This window comes from Rhinolophus hipposideros (assembly GCF_964194185.1).
Source record: "Rhinolophus hipposideros genome assembly, chromosome: 12".
NCBI lineage: Eukaryota > Metazoa > Chordata > Mammalia > Chiroptera > Rhinolophidae > Rhinolophus > Rhinolophus hipposideros.
This window is the reverse complement of record NC_138058.1, coordinates 61429544-61455884: the sequence shown is the minus strand read 5'-3', so window position 1 is coordinate 61455884 and position 26341 is coordinate 61429544. Positions and strand designations below refer to the sequence as shown.

The following is a 26341-nucleotide window of genomic DNA, read 5'->3' as shown; positions in this document are numbered from 1 at the left end:
ATTCCAAAAAGAAAAAGATATCTCTATCATCACTGACCTATGGTACCCTGCCACACATTTTATACCTGCCTGTTTAGTTAACATCACTAAGGCATACTTGCTGAGGTTATCTCAGCACCAAATTGGGTGGAGTAAAAAAAAACCAAATATCTCTACTTAGAGCGGCTATAACCAAAGAAAACAGTTTCCTTTGCTTCATAGCTCTGTTGAGGCCTATTCTTGGGTAAAACAAAAACAAGAACAGTTGCCATTAAAGGTTCTTTGAAAAGTTTGTGGGGTATCAGTAATACACATCAATAACATCCCTCCCCACTAAGTGTTCTAAAAATTTTAGAAATGGACATAGGAGTCAGGAATCAAAATACTAGCTACATGCCTGGCAACGTGAGATCAGAAAACAAGGCCAGGACCTGTGATCAAAATGAGAGTCCAAGTAATTTTGTCCAGGACTAAACATTGACACCTACTTATGGGAAAATTTGGTGTGGAGAGCAAATGTTTATCCAACCCGCTTTGTAAAGAATTGTGGCTCCCTTACTCTTATCTTAATTCAAAATATTATTGATACATAGTTTTGAAGCTCTTGGTGTAAATGGTGTCTAGGGATCAGCTGAATGTGTGTATCATTCAGCACATACATGCTTTGGAACCTGCTTGTTTGTTGTTTGCTTTTTCTTTGGTGTTTATTCAGGAAATACTCCTTCAGTACCTGCTACGTTCTAGGCTCCATGCTTGCTATTTTCTCACATTATTGGCTTCATTTTAGTGATGAAGGGCGAAGATTAATTTGCATTATTAAATCCTAAACTTGAAAATGACAAAGTCAGATCTCAAGCCTGAATCTGACTCCTAGGATCATCTTCTTTGCATCGATCCATGCTGCCTTCCTGTTGACCTGTCCATCTGAACAATTAAGCAGGAGAAGAATTTTAGTTAACTGGATAGTCTTAATTAGGTTTGAATTAATTAAAGTGTACTGTATTTAATATTGCCTTTTTCATTTCAAAGAATGATGGAATTATGATGTACTAAGTCGTATTCCACACATTATCATCCAAAATAAATAAGCTAACTTCAAAATTTAAATCATTTCCTGTATTAATTGGGGTTCTCCAATTTTGGAATTCTTACTAGTTTAGATACGGTCCTACCAGTTAAGGCTGCATAATTACCAAAGGACTATTGATGTTTCTATAAGCCACATTAAGTGCCTTAATGTTCCCATGCTAGCCTGAGTTTCTGGTTCCTTTTCACTTTATAGGGCTTGTCAATAAATCAAGAAATTTGTCTCCATTGATTTCCATTACGAAAATAAGTCTAGATTCTTACAAGAACAAAAACATAAATTGAGATATAAGCATTTGAGAACATAGCTAAGATTTAAAATCTGTCCTTTAAAAAAAGTGGTAGTGGATCAATACTCATCTAAATAGTATTAACCTATTTAGATGAGATTTCAGTTGAGGATCAACCAACAAGTACTTTATGATTTTATATGCAAAACATCGTTCATGATTCAATAGAGAGTAAAAAACAAGAATGGGCCACAGTACTAGCCCTTATGTTGATTCTAGCCAAAAAAGAAGTGTGTAAAAAATTATCTACCTCCTATTCAAAGATCTGGAGAATAAATTTTTAGGAAGCAATGAGAAATAAGATTGGAAATGCAAGTTGAAGTCAGATTATATAGAGCTGTGCTGTTCAGTATGGCAGCCACTAGCCACATGCTGCTGTTGAGCACTTGAAATGTGGGTAGTATGACTGAAGGGCTGATGTTTAAATTTTATTTAACTTTAAATATGAATAGCTGCATGTGGCTGACGGCAACCATATTGGACAGTGCAGCTCAGTGGTGAAGAGCCAGTGAGTGTTTTGCAGCAAAATGAGGAGTTCCTAAAGAGCAATGAACAATGATAAGGAAATAGACCAAATGACATAAGGAAAAGAACATGAAATATATTGTGTCTTATCTGACCCTGTATATATTTGTAGCGTTATCATTATCCCAAGTTAATAATTTACCTTAAAATGCCACATTTTTGTTGTAATAGTTGTATTTTCCAAAATGTGTTGTTAAAAAGATATTAACAGTTGGGAATTGTATATATATATATATACAATTCCCCGACAGGTACTATATATATATATATACACACACACACACACACACACACACACACACACACACATATATATTTTAGGGTTTTGCTCTAGCATATGTTTACTTATACCCTTACACAAAAATTACCAGTTTCCATAAAAGACTCTTCATCATTTATTATTTCATTAGATACTAAACTTCTTCATGTGCTATATTGGTAAATGCACCAGTGATTCGGCTGAAATTGCCAGATGGGTAAGGAATTCAGTTGGTTGGACATAAATCTTAACCCTTTCAATTAAGTTTATATCTTGGTTTTGGTACTTAGGCAAATTTATGTGTGTTGTAGATTTACAACATATTATACCCCCTTCAATTTATATGGTATACCCAAGACAATAAAATAGAGCATGTCTTCTTTTTACTTAAAAGTAATATGTACCTTCAAAAATTATTTATTAATCGGTCATTTTAAGTCTTTTTGACATGTCTTTAAAATGTAATTGAAGCCCTTTCTGAAATGTCTTTGAAAAATAAGATTAATATTTATTACAGGCTAAATTATAATATTTATTTGTGGTAGTAATTCTTGTGTTTTAGTGGATATGATTTTTAACTTTGGTATAGCTGAATCTACCTATTAAATCTTTCTTAGAATTCTATTAAAATATCAATGATATTTTCTTAGTAGTCTGGTATAGCCCTTATTTAATAAATACCAATATAATTATAATTTTGTCTGCTGTTACTAAAACGTTAAGACAAAAGTCAATTATGCTGTTTATGTAGTGATTTGACTGCATTAACCTAGTTTTTGTTCCTTGTATTAGTAATCATTGGATTTATCTTAATTTGCTTTACTAAATTAAATTCAAACATCAAAAAATAATGCATGCATATGAATATAATAATTTGTTAAACAGAACCTTAGTGATCACATTCCTGAGTGAAAAGTTAAATTTGAATTTTAGTTTAAAAACTCTGTACACTAATCAAAACTTGGAGGGTGCATTTTATGGTATGTGAATTATATCTCAATAAAGCTGTTATTTAAAACTCAGCCAGCAGAAGAAAAAAAATCTTGTTAGACATAATACTGAAAGTGAGAAGGAAGAAGGTTACTTCATTGGTATTTTTAATGGACATTTAATAAATTTTAAGAGCCTCCCCATTATAGGGAAGATTAAGGTTGATCTTTTTTCTGGTTTGGGGTTTCTTCATAATCATAACTTATATGAGGAGGCACCCATTCAAGTAGAACTAAATTAAAACTTGTCATCAGGTGGTATATTTCAACCAGAATCATTTTCCCCCTCAGATATCTGCTTTGACCTGTTTTTTGAGTCTGAGCAGGCAATAGTTGGAAGGGCCTTTAAAATGAGATTCTAGGTAGAAGTAAGGCTTGGTAACTCTCCTTTGCCCAAAGTACAAGTGTCAGAATGTTAACTAGGTTTCTCTTTTGTTTGAAACAGTGATGACTCGTGGCACTGCCTCCAGCCCATCCTATAGATTCATATTGAATGATGGGACAATGCTTAGCGCCCACACCAAGTGTAAACTTTGCTACCCTCAAAGTCCAGACATGCAACCTTTCATCATGGGAATTCATATCATCGACAGGTACTACTATTTTGCAGAGCTTCATAAGAAATAAGTCAGTTCACATATCTCTTCTTGGAGAAAATTTTTTATAATCTTGATGGCTAGAAAAGAGAAATTCTACATTAGGCATTAAACTAGTGTGATGAGTATATAATCAGTGTATTCATACTGGTTTTTATAGTTTGTCGCTTAGCTTTGTTGTTCAAAAGGGGAGACAGGAAAAGTGAGGCTGAAAATATGTGTGTTAGGGGTAAAACCAAAAAGGTGGCTAAAAATGTCTAACTTTCCATATATGAACTTATGGTCTTATGAAAGATTTCAGAGTTTGTTAATATTGTTATTTTTATTTTTAAATGTTTTATTTTCGTTAGGGAAAACTCGATGGCTCCTGAGTTCAAGTTGACAGTTTCTCAGGCTACAAATCATTAAACTATCAACTTGAGATTTTGGAATGTCATTTCCCCTAACTTGTTCTCCTTTCTAAATATGTTTTACACTGGTATATATGGTAAATTCATGGAACCATTCTTTTATCCTATGAATTATTTAAAACCCTACCTTTACGACTATTTAAAATTTAGCATTAAACAAAAACAAAGACATTTCTCCTCCCTTCATCTTTTCCTCATCTGATGTATTTGCTTATTGGAACATGGTAATACCAGTCACAAATCTGTTGTCATAATTATGGATTTGACTAAAGAACACGATGAAAATCTGAATTCAGTATTCTGCTTTTTTCTAATTTTAGTTTAAATTTATGTGCTATGCTTGTGAGTGGAATTAGCACAGTTCTTTTTCTCATATTGTGATTTCCCTTTCAAAACATCTGCTATGTCTGCATATCACCCTTTTTAATTTTTACATTAACGACACAGTATTTTTCTTACCCAGTCTTCCTCTTTGGATTTGAAATACTTAAAAGCTGTAACAAGGGAGTCATGAATAAGTGCTTTGTAAACAGAGATGTGAGAAGTTTCTCTTTCAACCAAAAGTATTACTGTAATATTAATTATTTGTATTCAAATTTGAAAAGTTTAAAAGCACATATATTAGATTTTTTTCCAAGGCCAAGAAAGATTTCTTTCCCATGTAACTGAAACCATTATCAAAATTACAGGACCATAAGCACTATTTCCTATTAAGTGGTGCTAATAATTCACAGTAGTACTAACAGTCCACTGTTTTGCCTTAATGTAAAGTGATACAGAAGCCCTTGATAGCCTGAAATATTCATGAGGTGACTGGTCTTGTTTTATAATATGCATCATAAAAATGTTTTAATGGAAACCAATAAAGATGTTTGAATAATACTGTCTTTTCTCCCGTAGGGAACACAGTGGTCTTTCACCTCAAGATGACACTAATTCTGGAATGTCAATTCCCCGAGTAAACCCCTCCGTCAATCCTAGTATCTCTCCAGCTCACGGTGTGGCTCGTTCATCCACTTTGCCACCATCCAACGGCAACATGGTATCCACCAGAGTAAGCCGCCAGCAGAGCTCAGACCTTCATAGCAGCAGTCATAGTAATTCTAGCAACAGCCAAGGGAGTTTTGGATGCTCACCTGGAAATCAGATTGTAGCCAGCGTTGCCTTAAGCCAGGGACAGGCCAGTTCCCAGAGCACTAATCCCTCCTTAAACCTCAGTAATTCTCCTATGGAAGGTGCAGGAATATCCCTCGCACAGTTCATGTCTCCAAGGAGACAAGTTAGTTCTGGATTGGCAACAAGGCCCAGGATGCCAAGCAATTCATTTCCTCCTAATATTCCAGCATTAAGCTCCCCTGTCGGCATGACAAATACTGCCTGTAACAATAGTAACCGGTCTTATTCAAACATCCCAGTGACATCTTTACAGAGTATGAATGAAGGACCCAACAACTCCGTTGGCTTCTCGGCCGGTTCTCCAGTCCTCAGACAGATGAGCTCACAGAATTCACCTGGCAGATTAAATATACAACCAGCAAAAGCTGAGTCCAAAGATAACAAAGAGATTGCATCCATTTTAAATGAAATGATTCACTCTGACAACAGCTCCAGTGATGGCAAACCTCTGGATTCTGGGCTTCTGCACAACAATGACAGACTCTCGGATGGAGACAGTAAATACTCTCAAACGAGTCACAAGCTAGTGCAGCTTTTGACAACCACTGCAGAGCAGCAGTTACGGCATGCTGAGATAGACACCAGTTGCAAAGAGGTGCTGTCTTGCACAGGCACGTCCAACTCCGCCTCTGCTAACTCTTCAGGCGGTTCGTGCCCCTCTTCTCATAGCTCACTGACAGAACGGCACAAAATTCTACACCGGCTCCTACAGGAGGGGAGCCCCTCGGATATCACCACTTTGTCTGTGGAGCCCGATAAGAAGGACAGTGCAGCTACTTCTGTGTCAGTGACTGGCCAGGTCCAAGGGAACTCCAGCATAAAACTAGAACTGGATGCTTCAAAGAAAAAAGAATCAAAAGACCATCAGCTCCTACGCTACCTTTTAGATAAAGATGAGAAAGATTTAAGATCAACCCCAAACTTGAGCCTAGATGATGTAAAGGTGAAAGTGGAAAAGAAAGAACAGATGGAACCTTGTAACACAAACCCAACCCCAATGACCAAACCTGCCCCTGAGGAAATTAAACTGGAGTCCCAGACCCAGGTGGGTAACTCCTCACTTCACAGGATGAACATTCCTGGTTATTTTTTCCTTTTCATTTATTTTACTCCAACCGTAGACCAGATTTGGATTCCGGCTGTTTTGCTCTATCCATTGGTTAGTATCAGGGGTTGAAAAATCACAAACAACTTTTGAGGGCTACAATATTAATGCAGTAGACATTCTTTCTACCAAATCACAGTTCACATCTTTGGCGATTTTTAAAAAATAACTCTGCTGCTCCCTCCTGCCAACCCCACCTATTGAATCCAAGTGTCTGAGAATAGAACCCAGAAATCTGTATTTTAAAGACGTTCCCCCAGAACACTATGATATCAGTGCTAAGTTTGGAACCTCTGATATAAACACCGTGGGAGAGAAATGTGAGAAGGTGGATGAAGCTGCCTAGACTGTTTAGCTTTGCTATTTAATTTATTTTGAAACATTTTCCAAAGCTGTTTTTCTCCTCATTTGATTCTAACCACACTCAACCCCCATCAGAATAGGGACATGAGTATTCTGGTAGTATGGGTATATACCATGCCCTGAAAAGTAAATGTAAATAAATCTTTGCATAAATTGTTATGGATTAACAACCTTTATGCTTAGGCTGGGTAGAGGGTGGGGTGAAAATTAACAAGGAGCTTCATTTATTGAATAATTGCTGTGGACTCTGAAGGAATTTAAAAGAAAAACACAGAAAATATGGTGTCTCCCCTCTAGGAGCTTACAGATTATTTAAACAAAGTGTAAACATCCATGAAATAGCGGAAAATGTATTTACAAAGCAGTTTATCAATAAGGCTCTCCATTGTGAAGATTCAAAATTAGCATACATAGGTCCTTCAGTTTCTTCAACCAGCTTTACTTCCTGCCCTCGTCTGGCAGAAATCTCTCCCTTCCCTCTGGCATACTGTACTCTAGGCACGTGGAAATCCTTGCCATTCATGGGATAAACCATGTCTCTTCTAAGCATCTTTCGCTTTGCTTTCCTTTCCATGTCTGCTGAACTTCCACTCATCTTCACAAACCAATTCAGACATCAGGTCTGTAAAACCTTCCCCAGTAGCCGTAGTTGACATTTGCTTCTTTTGTGCTCTCAGAGCACTCTGGATTGCTTTTGTTTACTATTTGTAATAATACTATTTTGGTTATTTCTTTATGTGTGTGCTCTTTGAAGGTAAGGCTGTCTGTCATGTTTCTTGGTACAACTAAATTAAGGTGTTTTTAAGCTGGAAAACAACCTTAAATAATGACTATATTGAAATTTCCACTCTATAAAATTAACTTTAAAAGTAACGGGTTTATAAAATAAAACCATTGTGTACAGTCCTGGTACATCTGTTTTGGTACCCATGTACACACATTTTTGCTGAGTTTATACCCACGAGTGGAATTGCAGGATCTTAAGATATGTGTCTGTTCATCTTTAGTAGATATGCCAGCTTTCCCAGTGTGTGAGAATTCCTTCTAATTGTTCCACATTCCTACTAATACTTGGTATTGTCAATCTTGTAAATTTTAGCCATTCTGTGTCTGTACAGCATCTCTTAGTTTTAATTTGCATTTCCCTGTTAAGTGTTTGTTGGTCATTTGTGTATCTCCTTTTCTGAATAGCCTGTTCAAGTGCCTTGCCCATTTTCCCAATATGTTATCTTTTTCTTAGTGACTTGTAAGAATTCTTGTGCATTTTACATGAGTCTTTTATTGATTACGTATTTGCAGGTATCTTTTCTGTCCCGTGGCTTGCCTTTTCCTTCTCTGACCGGTGCTTTTTGATGAAGTCAAGTCCTTCATTTTAATGTAGTCCAGTTTGTCAATTTTTTCCTTTATAGTTAGTACATTTGGACCATATGTAACAACATAATATGTTCAAAAATGTTCATAGTAGCTTTTTTTATATTAGCCACAAACTGGAAACACCCCCAAATCCATCACAGTAGAATTTATAAATATGTTGTGACATAGTCATACAATAGGGTACTATTCAGCAATGAAAACAAATATACTACTGCTACACGTGACAAGATTTCTGAACTTCAGAAATGTGATGTTAAGTAAAAGAAGCCAGACATTTTGAATATATATATATATATATAATTCTATTTATATAATCTAGAATTACTAATTTGAGTTTAATTAAATAATAAAATACAAACAGGCAGACATTTTATGTTGATGAATTAACTCAAAGTAATCATACTAGAATAATACTGTGAAAGAAAGACCAGTTTTCTCCTGCGCGTAACCGCAGACACATGTAGGCACTCCCTGTGAATTGGAAAAAGCTACTTCTTAAAAAGTTTCCCAAACTTTTTTAAATTATAGAAAAAAAGATATCAATGTAAATTTGTCATCACATAAAGTAAGTCATTTTACAAAATTTTGAAAAATATGACAGAAAAAAATTCACCGTTGATACTATCATTAACACATAGTGTTCTTGGCACTTCTTTCCAGTCCAGTCTTTCTCCAATGTATGCATTTTATACCGAGACATATTAGATAAATGTGTGTATATTACCTGGTGTCCTTCAGTATATTACTATCATAAGCATCCAAAATTTTTTCCACTGGAATAGTTAGGTCATGTAGTTTCTAATTATTCGTTCTTTCATAGTTACACTTAATTCATGGATTTTAAAGGAACAACCTTTTTTCTACATTGTTTCAGGTGAATGTATAGAATATACTTCCTCTAACTTTGGTTTCCATTCTTAGTTTACAGCTGACCTTGACCAGTTTGATCAGTTACTACCAACGCTGGAGAAGGCAGCCCCGTTGTCAGGCTTATGTGAGACAGAGAGGATGGATGGTACAGTTACCAGTGTAACCATCAAATCGGAGATCCTGCCACCTACACTCCAGTCCACCACTGCCAGACCCACTTCCAGGCTGAATAGTATGTGTTGAGGACAAAAACCTCATTTTAAGCTTTTAATGATAATGCTGATTAGTGCTTTGTCTCTCTCTCATCATCATTGCACAGAAATTTTGTTGGTTGAGAGTGAAATATCTTTTCATTAGTGCCATTATAAATAATATACAGTTATCTTTAGACATATAAACTTCATTCAACTTGTGTATTTTAAATTATAGCATAATATCTACATTTTTGTGTTTAATTAGTTAAGGTGAATAGTTGATGTTAAGGAGAGCAATTTTGTGTTCTTTCCCAAAACGTTCCACAGCAGAACTTTCTGAAATATTATACTGGGTCAGATTATGTTTTCCAAAGTGTTGTCCTTGAACACTAGTCGTAAGAGTTGCCAAAAAAAGAAGGATTTTGTGCTAAAATACACGTGCAAATGCTACATGGCACCTACATCATTACTCTTTAAAGTTCCACAGTGCATGTGAAAGGTTTTAAGAAGTCCTGTGTTAAAGAAACCAGTTTAGATTTCTTTAGCTCAGCGTTTACCAACTTTCTTGATTATGGAATTCCTTTTCTCAAGTAATAACGTGCTACTCTACAGAATGAGTTTTCCATAAAGTACTCTTTAGAAGACAACTGTGTTGAAATGATTCACCGCTGCTGTAGCTAGCCATGTTAGCATTCTTCTAATTAAGAGAGACTTTCATAGTATGGTACTTCAAATTCATGAAAAAAGGACTCTCAATTTTTTTTCACCTATCAAATTTTGAAGTTGGAAAAAAAAACACAGTGGTGATAATTCCATTGTGTGACTTTGAAACTAAAAGAAACTAACCAGCTCACCTTCAAAATTTGCTGGAATTCCTGACCTAAATCTTGTCCCTCTTCTGATGGAATCAGATGTGGGACTCATTTATTTCAGTCTGACTGCAGATTTTAACTGTCATGACATAATTCCTGAAAGTTTACCAGGATTTTCAGGCAGCTGTAAAGAAGAATCTTGAGTCATCCCTGACATTTTTGGAAGCAGTTTCTCAACTAATAGATAAGAGCAGAAGCCTAGGTTCAAGTCTCACATTCTCCATTTTATTAACAGTATTATTTCAAGTAAATGAATTTTCTGAGCCCTATTCTCTTTATCTGCAAAATGAGAATTAGATGAGATGATTTTGAAAGTCTCTTCTAGTTGAAACTGAGAGTTGCCACACTCTGGGATACCAGGCACAGTTGGGGAAACGATAAGGTGCAGGGCTGACAGGTGATAAAGCACAAGTCTACATATCGATTGGTTTGATCCTGGTCCTCTTCCCCATCCTACATGGGGTATGTGAGGGTAGGTCCCTAAAGAAAGGTCATCCTGCCATCTCATCATCCAGTGAGGAAGGAAATCCAGAAGATACCAGTTTCACACGCAGTCCTCCCAGGCAGTGTTTTAAAACACTGACTAAACAGACACAGAGATCACAGAGATCAAGGGAAGTGTACAACTTGAAAGACAGCAAAAGAAACAAACAGAAAAAGAGTATGCAGTGGAATTATATAGTGAGTGCATGGAGAAAAAAAAGCTATTAAAAGTTCTGAAAAGATATTTCATCCATGAATATTATGGGAAGAAAAAAAGGGACAAAGGACAAGGTAGAACTTTTGGAAATTAGATATACAAAAATTTAAAATTTCAAGAGAAATGTTCGAAGATAAAGCTGAGGAAAGTTCCAAGAAGGAAGAAAATGACCAAAAGATAAATATTAATAAAAAGTAGGGAAGAAAAAGTTAAGATTGATCTAGGAGGGCCAATAATGATTGCTGAGAATTCCAGAAACCGAAAAATGAGAAGGGGGAAACAATGGAAGAGAAGATACTTGCAAGCAAATAATAAAGGAGAATTTTCTAGAACTGAAGGACACAATTCTTCAGATTGAAATGGTTCAACAAGCACCCAACACACACCAAAACAAGACCTGTACCAAACCTTATTATCATGTAATTCTGGAACATCAGAGATAAAGATTCCAAAAGCTTTCAGAGAGAAGATATGAACTGAATACGGTGTGAATCATAATTGCCAAAACTTAGACGCTGTCAAGCCATGAAAAGACACTGAGAAACCTTAAATGCATATTGCTGAGTGAATGAAGCCAATTCTTTACATACTTTATGATTCCAACTATATGACATCCTGGAAAAGGCAAAACCGTTTTTAAAAAAAAACCAAACAGTTAAAAGATCAGTGTTTGCCAGAGGGAGGGATGAAAGGTGGAGCACGAGGGATTTTTAGGTCAGTGAAATTGTTCTGTATGATACTTTAATGGAGGTTACATATTATTAGACATTTGTCAAAATCTATAAACTACAACACAAAGAGTTAACCATGATGTAAACTATGGGCTTCAGTTAATAAAAATGTATGAATATTGGCTTTAGCTTATCAGTTCTAACAAATGTACCACACTAATGCAAGATGTCCATCAACAAGGGAGTAGTGTATTTATAAAATGAAATACTGCTCAGCAATGAAAGGGAAGGCGCTGCTGGTAAATGGCATGAATTTTTAAAAAAAACATGCTGAGTGAAAAAAGTCTAGCTCTACAAGATCACTGGTTGCCAGTGGTAGGGTAAGGTAGGGCGATTGACAGCCAAGGAGCTCTTGAGGGAACTTTTAGAGGTGATAGAAATATTCCATTTTCATGATTGAGGTGGAAGGTTATGGGTTTATTATACCTTTGTCAAAATTTATTGAATTGTACACTTAAAATGGATGTGTATTGTAGTATGTAAGTTATACATTAATAAAATTTACTTTAGAAATATCTGAGGTTAGAATGATTTATAATCTATAACTAGGCATCCAAATATCCACTACTAGTTGTGAAGGTAGAATAAAGACATGTTCAGGTATGAAAGGGCTCAAATATTTGATGTTGTACTCACCTTTTCTAGTGAAGGTCCTAGGGGATATACTTTAGCAAATAGGGAACAAAACAAAAAAAGAGAAAAATACAAGGTCCAGAGGAGACAGAGGACCTGAAAGGAAGTCCAGGAATGATAGCTGATCTGCAAGATTAGGGAACAACCAATGCAGATTGGAATAGAGGCCTGAATCCTCGGGGAAGGAGGCCTCCCAGGAAGAAATAGAATTGCTCTCTTTGAGTTTATAGGAAATATTACTGATTGATAAGTTTATATCAAAAATGTGGAAGTATCTGAAAAACCCCTAGAAAAGCAGGCAAGTGAAAATAGTAATTGTTAACTCCAGAAAAAAAGTAAGCTTAGTAAAGAAAGGAGATTTATAGTGCACAGTGTGACTTAGCAGTGAGTAATATTTTGCATAGTCATGAGAATCTAAATACTAACTTTCAATTTTATGAAAAGCTAAGATCTCAATTAGAAAATTGGGGACACAGAAAGTAATAAGAGAGGTAGGTGTGAGAGAACTAAGACCTCATCTATCATGATGGAGAGTCACTAATCTAAAATTGAGATAGCAAGAAGTAGCAGCATATGCATATTTAGAAATAAATAGGCAAATGCCAAAGAAAACAGCTGCACAAGATGAGAATGGATGCCTCTGTTGAAAGCTGAGTAACCAAAGGATCAGGAGAGGCAGGAAACTGCTTTTATTCATAATGAACCTTTTGATTTTGACTTTTAAAATTATGTATATGTGTTAATTAGATAAAAATTAATAAAAATAGAAAGTGTTCTACAAGCCTATGAAAGTGGAGTGATTTTCCTTCGCAGTCTGTCTTGAGGCAGATAGCTTTTTTTCTCTCTTGAGATTTCCTCTAAACACAGCTTCTTATATAAAAGTATGTAAATAGGCCGGAATCTGTTAAGCCTTGTGCTGAAGTTGGATGGCGAAGGCCCAAAACATAGAGGGAAAGATACTGAGGTATGGGAGTGAGGGTGACAGAGGCAGATGCCAGTCTACAATGTTTCCACATAGATAAGAAAGAATTCAGGAGGCATGAGGCTAAGGAAACAAGTGGGGCAGGAGAAAGAAAAAAAGAATAAAGGATTGGAGAAGAAAAACAAAAAAGAAGATAGGGACAAAAATGTGATAGCATGTAAAAGGGAAGAGAAGGAATAGCCTCTGATTCTCTGCACCTTCTAGCTTCTATGTTGTTGACCAGCACCTTTTACTAGAACCAGAGTCCATTATGGAGTGCCCCATTCCATGTCTTAACCTTGTGCCCACCCAGGAAACTTAAGCATCTTTCTTTACTTTAGTCTTCAGTCTTAAACTGAACTGTGTCAAGTGCAAATGTCTTGCATAGGACAGTTTAATTATCATCATATTTTAACCTGAGATACACCAGTGAGAACTTCTGGGTCTATCTGCCAGGGCCCTTTTATCTCCCATGCTTTTCTTTTCCACTCCCTTTTGCACTATTTTCTGAGAGAACGTGTGGGCCAAATTTTCTAGATCAAAACTGAATCTTCAGCCATGTCCATTCTGCTCTTCAGTCCGTCTGCTGCGTTCTTCTCATTGACGCTATCATGTTTTCAATTTCTAGAAATTATTTTTCTTTTTCATAGAAGTATATTTTTATGGATATAGACTTTTTAATCTGTAATGATAAATTTATTATACTTTGTATGATATGTATTATCTTGTAAGGTTCATCCATTTTCTGTACTAGTCCTATTTCCTTTGCAAGTACTATCTTTGTTACATTTGCTATCTCTCTTTATTGCTGTTGGCTTCTCTAGAATGTTGGGTGAATTTGAGTTGTCTGTCCATCTGCAGTTGGCACTTGAGCAACAAGAGTTTCACTTGCTTGGATTTTTTTCAATAAATACTGTAAACGTATTTTGTCTTCCTTAAGGTTTTTCTTAATTACATTTTCTTTTTCTCTAGCTTACTTTATTGTAAGGGTACAATAAATAATACATATAGCGCATAAAGTATGTGTCAGTCAACTGCTTCATGTTATCGTTAAGGCTTCCAGTAGGCTCTTAGTAGTTACATTTTTGAGGAGTCAAAAGTTATATGCGGATTTTCGATAGTGGAGGGGTGTGGGGATTGGTACCCTAACCCCTGCATTATTCAAGGGTTAACTGTATACTGAAAAAGATGTAGAATGGAAAACATAGGTAGCTAAGTATTTCTTTAGCTAAAGTGAGAAGCCCTTTTGCTCTGGCAGTGAATATAGGTTCTGATTATAGAGGATCTGTTTCTATAAAAAGTTGTTGTGAGTGGGGGTTGGGGATGGGCAAATCCCTCGTGGCAGCCCTCGCACCCATTTTGGGAGATTCCCTGAGCAGAACTCCTACTTTGAGTCCTGTACTTACCACTTTAATCCCATGGGCAGATGCCAGAGTCAGCTGCACTCAGAGCAGGGGCCTGGTGGCAGCTGTTCCGTTGTCCTTTAATTATCCCTGCAACTGCCATGGCCTGATGCTTTACCGTTCCAGTGACCACTGAGCTTGGAGTGGTTCTGCTGTTCTGGGAAAACTCCCTTTTGGAAAATCTTCTTTGTCCTATGACAAGTTTTTTAGTTTAGTTGAGGTTTCACCATCAGTTTGTTTCCATCTGTTTTATCTTTCCGCAATTCTTCATTGTTCTAGTCAGCTGCCATGATACTTCTTTTGCCTTTCCTTCAGCTATAGATTGATTTTTCCTGTTTTATTTCTTTTGTTCTTTGAGTCATGTTTCTAGAGAGAGAGAAAAATGCACAGGTGGTAAATCTGCCACATCGAACCAGAAGATTTTCTTGGGTCCATTTACACATGAGAAAACTAAGGTCCAGAGAATGAAAACACACACACACACACAATCATACATAGACGAAAACATGCCCAAAGTTATACAAATAGTGTATGCAGAACTAGGATTTAAATTTCAGTCTGCCTGGTCGCCAAGCATGCTGTTTATATGCACACACATGCACACAGATGCAGTGTGACCGAGTGATTTAAATAATTTTGTTAGAAAGATGTGCCACAGGAGCAGCCCGTCAAGAGGCGTACCGCTTTCTCAGTGTAGACAGCTTAGGAGGTGTTGTTAATCAAAATACGTACAGCGTGCCTCTTCAGCAGTGCTGTCCAAATGTCTGTGTCCTTTTCCCTCTCATCAAACCCCTATCCTTTCAATGGCGGGATTGACTTTTGATATTGTCTGATGTTACTTGGAGCCAAATTTATTGATCCAAAAAGAAGAATACTTTTTCAAATCAAAATAAAAACTAGATGTAACTATAAGGAGATACATTGTTTTTGAAGGACTCATACACTAGTTAAGACAGTTCCAGAATTTCAAAAATATTTGAACATTGACAACATCACTGGAGGAAGTGAATGACCTCCTGAGGTGGTTGTTTTTATGTTCTGTGAACATATGCAGTCTGAGATGATTATTTTTAAAATCTTATTAATTTGAAGGACATTAAAAATACTGCATAACTCTAAAAATAATGTTTTACATAAAACATTTTTAGTACTCTAAAAAATCTATTTTAATGTCTCTGCTTTCAAGGTTATATTTAGTGTGTGGTTCCTATTAGTAGACATCGTTCGCCATTCCAAAGCTGTAATGAATAATGTTATGTAGAGATAACTTACTACATATAAGAGTATATCTGAAATACAAGTTCTGAGTAGAGTTGGTAGGTCGAAGGGTAGATAGATTCTGCCAAATAGCCCTTCTTAGATGTTATACCAGTTTGCACTCTGATAATGTTCTTTCCACACCTCCTTGCCAATATGTTGAATTATGCCCTTTCTCATCTTTGCCAATCTGATGCTTTTTTTTTTTAATATCCCAGTGTAGTTTTAATCTGTATTTCTTTTCTTGTGAATTAAGTTGATCACTTTTCAGTTATTTTTATTTGATTTGTTCATATTTTTTGACCATTTATCAGGTTATTTGGTTTTTATCTCTTGATCTGTAGGAGTTTTTTCTGTACATTAGAGAAATTAATACTTTATCTACATCATATTTTTAAAAATATAAAACCCCAACTGTTGTGCATAGTTACTGCCAAATGTGAAAACTGAACTAGAAACCTCCTTACCAACAGCTGAAGAAAATTAACTGTGAACATCAGAATCACTGGATATGGAATTAACTGTTGGAGGAGTAAAATGTGCAAAAGCCACTACCATGGTTAGACACTGCTGTCTATTTTGCATGCAGACATTTTTTAATAAGTTTTTTTGCCGGGTTTAGTGTGGCTAACGAAAATATGTTCTTCTTCACTGAGCTTTAAATGGAGAATATGTGATGTTGAGCCCTTTGCAGAGATGATTTAAAAAAACAAACTTAAATAGCTTTATCAGGGCGCCCTAAAGGTTTGTTTTCTACCCCACCCCCTTCAACTGCCTCCCTCCAATAAAGGGACTAGTTGATACCATGACTTCAAATGCTTCCTTTTAAAAATTACTGTGCCTGTATTGTGTTACATGTATACATACTTATGTTTGTGATAGAGATACAAACATGACCAAAAAGAGTAGGATTATTCCCTGGACAAAGAAAGATAACTTGCGTATTTCCTAAAACATTCCAGCAAATCCTCAAATTTTTTATAAAAGTCTGTTCCTAAAGGAAGCCCTAAAAGGTTGAAGTGGCTTTTAGAATAAAAACCAATTTATTTTAAACATACATCCTATGCAAACAAAACCTTTAATTGAATCAAAGTTTGATTTGTTTGTTTGGATATTTTTTTCCCTAGTCACCAAACAGCACATGAATTTTATTTTGTTTTGAAAATATTTGATCCAACTTATTTTCTTAACATTTTTTCCCATCAAGACTAATAAAATGAGATACTGTGTCCTATTACTGAGTCAAATAAACTACCTCATGATACTCAGCATTGATGATAGAAGGCCATATAAATTTTTGTTGATTCTTAAACATTACTAATTTTGCCTAGATTAGATTTCTTAAATGGAATAGGATTGTATGGAGCGGAGCAATAGGAAAGCTTTAGATAATCTTCTTTGTACAACTATCTGATTTAAATAATGACATGAATCGAGTGATTACTTTCCCATCACTGTTTATTGTTGTTGTTTGTTTTTGTTTGCTTACAGAATTTTACAGAATCCTACAGAATTCGATTTCTCTATCATTTGTCATGATAGAGAAGATAAGTGTAATTGAACACTGATTTTTTGCATTTAGAAGTGAATGTGTTTATGTGTACTTCTACACTTCATTCATACTAAATATTGAGTGTATTTCCCATGAAAGTGAATCTAACATTTTCTGTAAGTTACAAATTATCAATATCCAGCACTAAATACATTTTTTGAGGCATCCTAAAATCTACTTATTCTCCATTCATTAGAATGAATAATTCTTCCTACTTATGTTTTCTCTTAAAACTCCATTTTCAGTTTTTAAAAAAGTTATAACTTTGTGCAGTGACTGGTGGTTACTACCGTGTTTCCCAAAAAATAAGACCTAGCCGGACAATCAGCTGTAATGCATCTTTTGGAGCAAAAATCAATATAAGACCTGGTCTTATTTTACTATAAGACCCGGTCTTATGTAATATAATATAATATAATATAATATAATATAATATAATATAATATAATATAATATAATATAATATAAGACTGGGTCTATATAATATAATGTAATGTAATATAATACCAGGTCTTATATTAATTTTTGCTCCAAAAGACGCATTAGAGCTGATTGTCCAGCTAGGTCTTATTTTTGGGGAAACACAGACTTATTGTGGTGAAAACATTGTAAAGTATATGTATATCGCATCACTATGTTGTACACCTGAAACTAATATAATATTGTATGTCAACTATACTTCAATTTAAAAAAATGTGTTCTCAGGCTGCCATAACAAAATACATAGACCAGATGGCTTAAACAACAGAAATTGATTTCCTCACAGTTCAGGAGGCTAGAAGTCCAAGGTTAGGTTGTTGGCAAATTTGCTCTTCTCTGAGGACTCTCTCACTGGCTTGCAGATGGCTGCCTTCTTGCTGTGCCCTCATAGTCTGTTATCTGTGCCCTAATCTCTTCTTATATGAATACCAGTCATAGAACCCACCCTAACAACCCTGTTTTAACTTAATCACCTCTCTAAATACAGTCACATTCTGAGATACTAGGGATTAGGACTTCAACACATGAATTTGGAGGGAGTACAGTTCAGCTATTAATGACCATTAATGAATATTTGTTCATTTTAGAAATTAAAAGCAATCACTAGAAACCTTAAAAGGAAATAAAAGTAATCCTTAATCTCACTACCTGAAAATCTACCAAGGATATGTAGCCTACCAGAATTTTTTTCTGTTAATATATATGAAATAGTTTATAAAAATAAAATTATCCTGAACATGTGGCTTGGATTATGGTTTTTCCTTTTATATTAACAGCACATTGTAAATATCTAAATCATAATTTATTTATGAGTCCCTAAATTTCTAGAATTTAGGTTATTTAGTTTTTTCGTAGTATAAGTACTGCAGAAATAATCAAAACTTTAAAAAATCTGACACAAAAACTGTCTAAAATGCATATACTACTTTCTTTCATTACAAAACCTAATTCAACCTCTTTTTCACTTGTCATTATAAACATCAATTATACTGTAATTATACTGTTATATTTTCAGATTAACAACTATCGAGCTTTGTCCAGTTACTAAGTGACCCTCGGCTGCTATGCCCTTTAGTTTCTGTTCCTATGTTTTATACATGTTTTATATTTTGCTTTCAGCTCTCATTTCATGATAACACTCTCCCTACTTACAGCATATTCTAATGTGCTATAGACTGAAAAAACAGTTAACCAAATGTTTATAATTATTTTAAATAATTTCTGAAAATGTCCGGAGTGATTCTCTTATGGAATGTCAATTATGTGCGAACTTTTCAACATCAGATTTTCTTTGAGTCACAGATCTTTTCTCACTTTGTCATTTTCTTGTTATTTGACCACATTCTAGATAGTTTAAGTTGCTGGATAAGTGATGTTTGTATCATTGAGGTAATATTTTATGATTGAAATCTCACCTATATATTACTTCTGAAAAATATTGTCATTTTATCTTCCATTAATTATAACACTGACTTCTTACCTTTTTAAACAGGATTACCTGAGCTGGAATTGGAAGCAATTGATAACCAATTTGGACAACCAGGAACAGGTGATCAGATTCCATGGGCAAATAATACAGTGACAGCTGTAAATCAGAATAAACCAGAAGAGTGAGTAATATATTTTGAGTTTTATAGAGTATCAGTTACCAACTTCTACAACAAAGAACTACTTTTCCCAAAATAGATTCCAGTCTACATTGATATTTTGTGAGATGTTAACGGAGGTGAATGATAATGAAAAAAAGGGTGAGGGAGGATACAGTTAAACAGATTTATTTACTGCATGGCTGCAAGACTTGTGTATATTGTAATTACTAAGATATTGATACAGTATGCAGCCATTGGTTTATTTTTCAGCTCTTACTTTGCTTTGATTCATTACCATGAAATTTCTGGGACCTGTGGATGAATTGGCCTCAGTACAATTATGTTGCTCTTGAGCTTTTAGTTATACAATTATTTTGTCCAGCTTTTCTCTTTGTTTGGAGCAAAAGGGTATAAGGAAAGAAGGTACTTTCTACATATACTCAGTGTCCCATCTTGATTCAAATTCAACTTCTGATCAACACAGATAGCTCTATTCCATAACATAGAGTACATCTCACATATAGCAATCAGAGGATGACTTGATAGTATTGAATGTGCTTAAAAGCTTGAACTGTGAACACATGAACTGTGTTCCCATTTTCTTTCTCCAAAGAAAAATCCTTATATTATTGTATTAGTATTACTAGTATTAGTATTTTTCTATATATTTCTAAGTTTTATGCATCATTTGATATCACTTTGGATTAAACTACATATTTCCTATATGTAATCAACAACTTGTTTTGCTTAACACTGAGGATGTTTCATTGTTCTAGTTTGATTTCTTTTGTAAATGGTAATCATATCATGTTATCAATATGATCTGATCATCGTTGAAATTAGGTAATATAACGTACTATTTTTGTTACGGTGCAATTATCAATAATTAATAGCATCCATAGAATAAATAGAATAAATTTTAATATAGGCTAAATAACTTCTTTCTGAGTTTTTGGTTGATTTTTGTTTTTTACTTTTGTTAAAAATTATTTTCCCTTACCTATGTTTGGTTAATTTTTTAGGCTATTTCTGTAAGCTAACTAACATGAAGAATATGGAAACAAAGTTCAGTGATTGATAAAATAACGAAAAATATGTTCATAAATTTCTGCACATTAAGTGTATCAGAGAATTTTCTATTAGGTTGGTGCAAAAGTAATTGGGTTTAAATGGTTAAAAATAATTGCAAAAACCGCAATTACTTTTGCACCAACCAAATAGAACTAGATTTGTTATATTGTGTGTGTGTGTTTGCATTCTTAAGATTGAATAATTATTTGTTACACAATCTAAAACTTTATCTTTTGATTCTGTAGACAGTGTATTAGCTCACAATTAGATGAGCTTCTCTGTCCACCAACAACAGTAGAAGGAAGAAATGATGAAAAGGCTCTTCTTGAACAGCTGGTATCCTTCCTCAGCGGCAAAGATGAAACTGAGTTGGCTGAATTAGACAGAGCTCTGGGAATTGACAAACTTGTTCAGGTATTTATTACAGTTGGCATTACTTAAATGATTCATCCCTGAGAAGCTAGAAAATGATTTTTAAGCAAAGTTTTTCAGTGTTGTTCTCACGGAGCTTTAACTGTTTTATAATTTACCCTTATGGAAGTTAACGAAATATTTAATAGTTAATAATGGGATTTTTAAACAAAAAAATATAATAATAATAATTAGGAAGTCTTAGTCTTTCACTGTGGAACAGAATTTTAGAAGCTCCCCTTAGAATAGAATCCAGATTTATATCATCACTCCTTATTAGGACTAAATTTATCTTTTATTCATGCTGGTCTTCAACCTGTATTTTTCAATGATATTTCACTTTGCAGGTTAGTGTTTTTCAGGCTGTGGAGTTATACAATCAATTTAGTGCATCATGACCAGCATTTTTTTAATGGAATAGAATAGTGCAAAATACAAAGTATCAGAATGTATGGCCCATAAAATGGGTAGTTATGTTTCATGAAACTCTCCTTTTAGTTATACACACACATACACACAGACATCACAATTTAAATTACGTATCTTACAATGAGTAATTGTCAAAAAGTTTGAAAACCATAACTCTATGTCATTCTGTTAGGTCATCTATGAGTTTTTTTTCAAATAAGATAAAAACATGAATTCTGTATTTGACGTAGAAAAATTCCTGACTTACCCCTCCTTTAGGAATCTACTTCTGTGGTAACCTATTAAATATAAAGTTTGCTGTTTCTTCGGCTTTGCAATGAAGTTCTTTTTAAACCTTTTTGCTTCATTTCATTGATTTAAGGCCTTTATTTTAACTGTTATCATTTTTTACTGAGATTTTTCAATGTCTCAGTTAATCTGTTACTCCTTTTCACAGTACCTTTCAGAGGTGATTCCTTTAGGTAGTAAACTTCTGGAGAGCTTCATGAATTCAGCATGAATATATTATGATGAAACTTTATAGAGCTAACATGCTCTTAGATCCCAAATTACATGAAGAAGTGTGTCACTTATTGGCAGACATTTATTGATAAAATGTTCTGGCTTGTTTTCTCATAGGGAGGTGGATTAGATGTATTGTCAGAGAGATTTCCGCCACAACAAGCAACCCCACCTTTGATGATGGAAGAAAGACCCAACCTTTATTCCCAGCCGTATTCTTCTCCTTCACCTACTGCCAATCTCACTAGCCCTTTCCAAGGCATGGTCAGGCAAAAACCTTCCTTGGGGACTATGCCTGTTCAAGTCACACCTCCCCGAGGTGCTTTTTCACCTGGCATGGGCATGCAGCCCAGGCAAACTCTAAACAGACCTCCAGCTGCACCCAACCAACTTCGACTTCAACTTCAACAGCGATTACAGGGACAACAGCAGGTGAGTACTCTTGTTTAGCTGTTGATACTTTTGAAAGATATGTGCTCTCTTTGTAATGAGATTGCCCAATTGCTACAATAAAGGTGTGAAGTCTATTCCTAGAACCTTTATGAAAGACTCAAAACACCATCCTTGGTCTGCTAGGATAAGAAAAGGGGACACTAATTCATTTCATCACTGCTGGCTCAAAACAAAGTACTTTGATACCTACAATGTAAAAGCAATTTAATTTTATTTTTTAAGATAAAAAAATATTTAGGATGAACATCGTACAATTATTCAATCAATAAACAGAAACACAGCTTAATTTATAAAGTATCAAGCGATACTATACTGTTCATGATTGTTGAAACAGAAAATGAAGTTTATTTTTGTTGTTTGAAGTTGGAGTGATTGAAGCCTACTGATGTTATTATATTAGGAAAATGGAGGAAAGGATGGTTTGCGGTTGTGGGTGAGTTAAATCTTCTCTCTCCTGACAGGTAATGAGAAGGTATAGTGGCATAAATATTCAAGATTGTATAAACAGCAAATATAGAACTAATCATTAGGAGCTAAAAAGGCAAATGTTTAAAAGTATGTATCTGGGAAGTCGGACCGGGACTGTAGATTTATGCTTCTTGTTATTAATTATTCTGTATTTGTTTATATGTGTACATTGCTTTTGATTTTATTTTTTAAGTATTTAAAGAATTTTTCTGGAGCCTTACTAATTCAGGAAGGAAGAAAAAGAAGATGAAATAGAAAGGCAGTATGATGATACATTGGTTAAAAGAGTTGGCCCTAGTTTCAAATCCTAGTTCTAACCTTAACTTAGGTGGTTGACAATCAAATTACTTACCCCTTTAAAACTTCTGGTTCCTCATCTATAAAAAGTCTAATTACTAATTCCTTTACGTCATTAGTGGTTGTGTGGATTAAATGAGATAATGCATCTAAAGCTCGTAGCACAATACCTGGCATGTAGCAGCACTTAATAAATATTAGATATTACTGTAAAATTATATTCAATAAATGTAATAAATAATATAAAATGTGCTTACATTTCACTTAAAAAGGAGATGAAAGGGAGAAAAAGAAAGGGAGAAAGACAGGAAAAAAATGTTAATGGTAGAATAACAAAAAGAAAGTTTTTCGGTGCTGGGATGGAGTAAAGGATTCAAAGAGGAATTAGTGGAAGAGAGGGGAGAAAAGAACAACAAAGGAAGAGAATAGTGATATGTCCTGAGTATAAGTTAAGGATAAACTACTTCTTGTTACAACTTGTCGTTCATCATTAGATAGAGAGCATAAAAATAGGAAACGCTTAATAGTTCCCCTGTATTTAATTTTTTATAAAACATATTTAGAGGGACTATCTTAGGTACTGGAAGAATACAAAAAATAAAAGAGGCAACTTTCAGAACTTACAGTCAGCTTTGGGTATTTAAAACATATATACCTGAAAAATTAAATAACAGTGCCAGCAGTAAGTGATTAAGTGCTAAACCAAAAAAATAGAGGAAAGTATAGGTATGCTAACTTCTTCGTTTTACAGGAGAGAGTTCAGTAAATATTGTCTAAAGTTTCAGCATGCAAGGCTAGCTTAACAATCTAGGTCAGGTTCGTGGATAGATGAAATGATAATTCATGCTTAGTTCAGAAAAAATTGTTTTTACTTTGATTTGCTCCTAAAGCAGCTGATGAGCAGAGTAGCCATGGAAAGGATGCAAATAGGTGAACATGGCTCCTCATTGCTTCCTTTAAATATTATGGACATATGTCCAAAGTTGGAGGTGTTGGTGGCCCAACAGAGTGAAATATCCATCAAGTGGGAGAAATATAAAATTTGGGGCACGCTATGTTTTAAGCCCCCAGATATGTCAATACACAAAAGCAACTTACACCACCATGTAAGACAATAACTACTACCTGACGAGGCACGTTATCCAGACCTACTCTTCGGGTTCTACTCCATTACTTCTACTGTTCAGCAGTGGAGCACTCGGTCCATAGTGGCTTTTGCACTGTAGATGCTCAGTCTTCCATGTACGTCCACTTAAGGGCTCTCATGAGAAGGTCTGGCCAAAGCTCATCTCCATCACTGTCTCAGTTCAGATGTTTTCAGGAACAAGGACAGAAAAAAGACCAACTCAGTAAGTAAAACAACAACAAAAAATATTTTGACTCAAATATTGAGATGATACAAAATAGACAGGTCCTGGTGTGGTTACTTCAGAAATTCAAGGTTGTTATCAAGGACCCAGTCCTTTCTATCTTTTTACCCTATAATCCTTGGCAAGTAGAAAAATGGCTACCATGGTTACAAACATCACATGCAAACAAAACTATCTAGCAGGGAAAAAAGGGACTCTCTTTCCTATGCATCTGATTTCAAAAGCCATGAAACTTTTTCCAGAAGGTTCTTGTTTCTCCTTCCACCAGCCCCCATTTACCCTCCCCCCCCCAAAAAAAGGGGGCGGGAAACCACCTGTCTGGCTAGCCAGAACTGAGTCATGTGTATACCCTTAACCAATTGCTGGCAAGGGTTAACTTAGATATGTGATTTGGGATAGTTAGCTGAATAAAATCTTATTCTGTCATCAAGGAAGAAGAGGAGAATAAATGGCTGTGTGTTGGCAATAACAGTAGCTGATGAAATCAAGAAATTGAGGTTTAAATATATTATTTAACGTCATATAGGTAAATTCACAGTTGGGATCAAATTGGTGAACTAAAGTGGAACATCTACCCTTTCTCTTGCCTTAAATTCCATTAAATGACAGATGGTATATTTTAAGTAAGTTTGTATCAGTGCAGACAAAAAAAAAAAGAGAATACCATCGTCATACTAAAAGTTTTGAAATACATAGAATTTTGAAATATAGAAAGCAAATGTGAGAAACAAAATTATCATATAGAAATAATACAATTGCTTGCATAGAAAAATCCAAGAGAATCTACAGGGAACTTAGAACTAATAGAGACATTCAGCAAGATCTCTAGATAAAAGATCAAGAAATAAAAATTAATGGTAATTCTTTTTATTAACAACCAATTAGAAAATTTAATTTCAAAATATATCACAATATGCAAAAAATAGAAAATTATAAATCATAATTGAAAGTCAAAAAGGAGATCCAAATAAAAGATATTTGTGAATCGAAAGACTATCGTAAAGACGGCAATCGTTTTGAAATTAGTCTGTAAATTTAGTGGAATTCCAGTCAAACCCTCAACATGGAATTTGACAAATAGATGCTAAACTCATTTTGGAAGCATGAATACAATCTTAAAGAAGAATGAGAATGAACTTGCCCTACCAGATAGCGAGATTTAAAACACAACAATGTGGAACTGGCATAGAGATAGACAGTTCTACCAATTGGAACATAATAGCCCAGAGACACACCCAGACTTATATAGAGACTTAGTAAGTGACAGAGGTGGCAATCAGTGGGTAAAGGATGCTCTGTGTAATGAATGCTGGTACATTGGACTGTCCATGGAGCAGGGAAGTTAAATCGGATCCTCATACTATAACACAAAAATGAATTCCAGGTGTTTTAATGACCTAAATGTGAATATGGGAAGATCGCTATGGCCCTTAAAAAAAAAAAAAAAGGACATAAAGGAAAAGGTTGATGTTTGCACTAAAACTGACAACTTCTCAGTTACCAGATACCATAAACAGTTAAAAGACAAGCTACAGACTCGGGGAAGTTATTTCAGGGAAGATATTTGTAATCTCATATAACAGAGGATTGGTATCTAGAATACATCAGATTCATAACATGCTGTTTTTAATACACTTACCTCACTTGATTAATATCATCTGTTTATTTGTTGGTCATATCCTTTCCTTCCTTCTTCACTCTTGCCAAATACTCAGGAAGTTAGCACAGTGCCTGGTGATTTGAGAAAAGAAAGAACAGGATATACTCAGGTCTACATCATAATTTCTTTTGAATGGATCGTAAGATCAGTTTAAAAGCATATGGTTTCTTGATTTTAAGTGTATCCATTTACTAGAATATGGTACATGAAGAGTAAAAGAGTCTAAGATTTTCAATTCGATTTTACAGTTGTGAATAATCCCAGTTGGCAGATAGGAGGAGGGCATC

The 26341-nt window shown here is 34.9% G+C and overlaps 1 protein-coding gene across 7 annotated transcripts in view; it reads left to right on the top strand.

Annotated features, from left to right (window-relative positions):
* NCOA1 (nuclear receptor coactivator 1) overlaps positions 1-26341 on the top strand; it is a 199994-nt gene that overhangs the window by 145051 nt on the left and 28602 nt on the right. For all 7 annotated transcript variants that reach the window (XM_081068634.1, XM_081068631.1, XM_081068635.1 and 4 more), the window contains 6 exons: positions 3574-3721; positions 5035-6355; positions 9074-9254; positions 19298-19415; positions 20711-20879; positions 21924-22238. In XM_081068634.1, the coding sequence (XP_080924760.1) occupies positions 3574-3721; positions 5035-6355; positions 9074-9254; positions 19298-19415; positions 20711-20879; positions 21924-22238 (2252 nt within the window). The remainder of the gene's footprint in view (positions 1-3573; positions 3722-5034; positions 6356-9073; positions 9255-19297; positions 19416-20710; positions 20880-21923; positions 22239-26341) is intronic.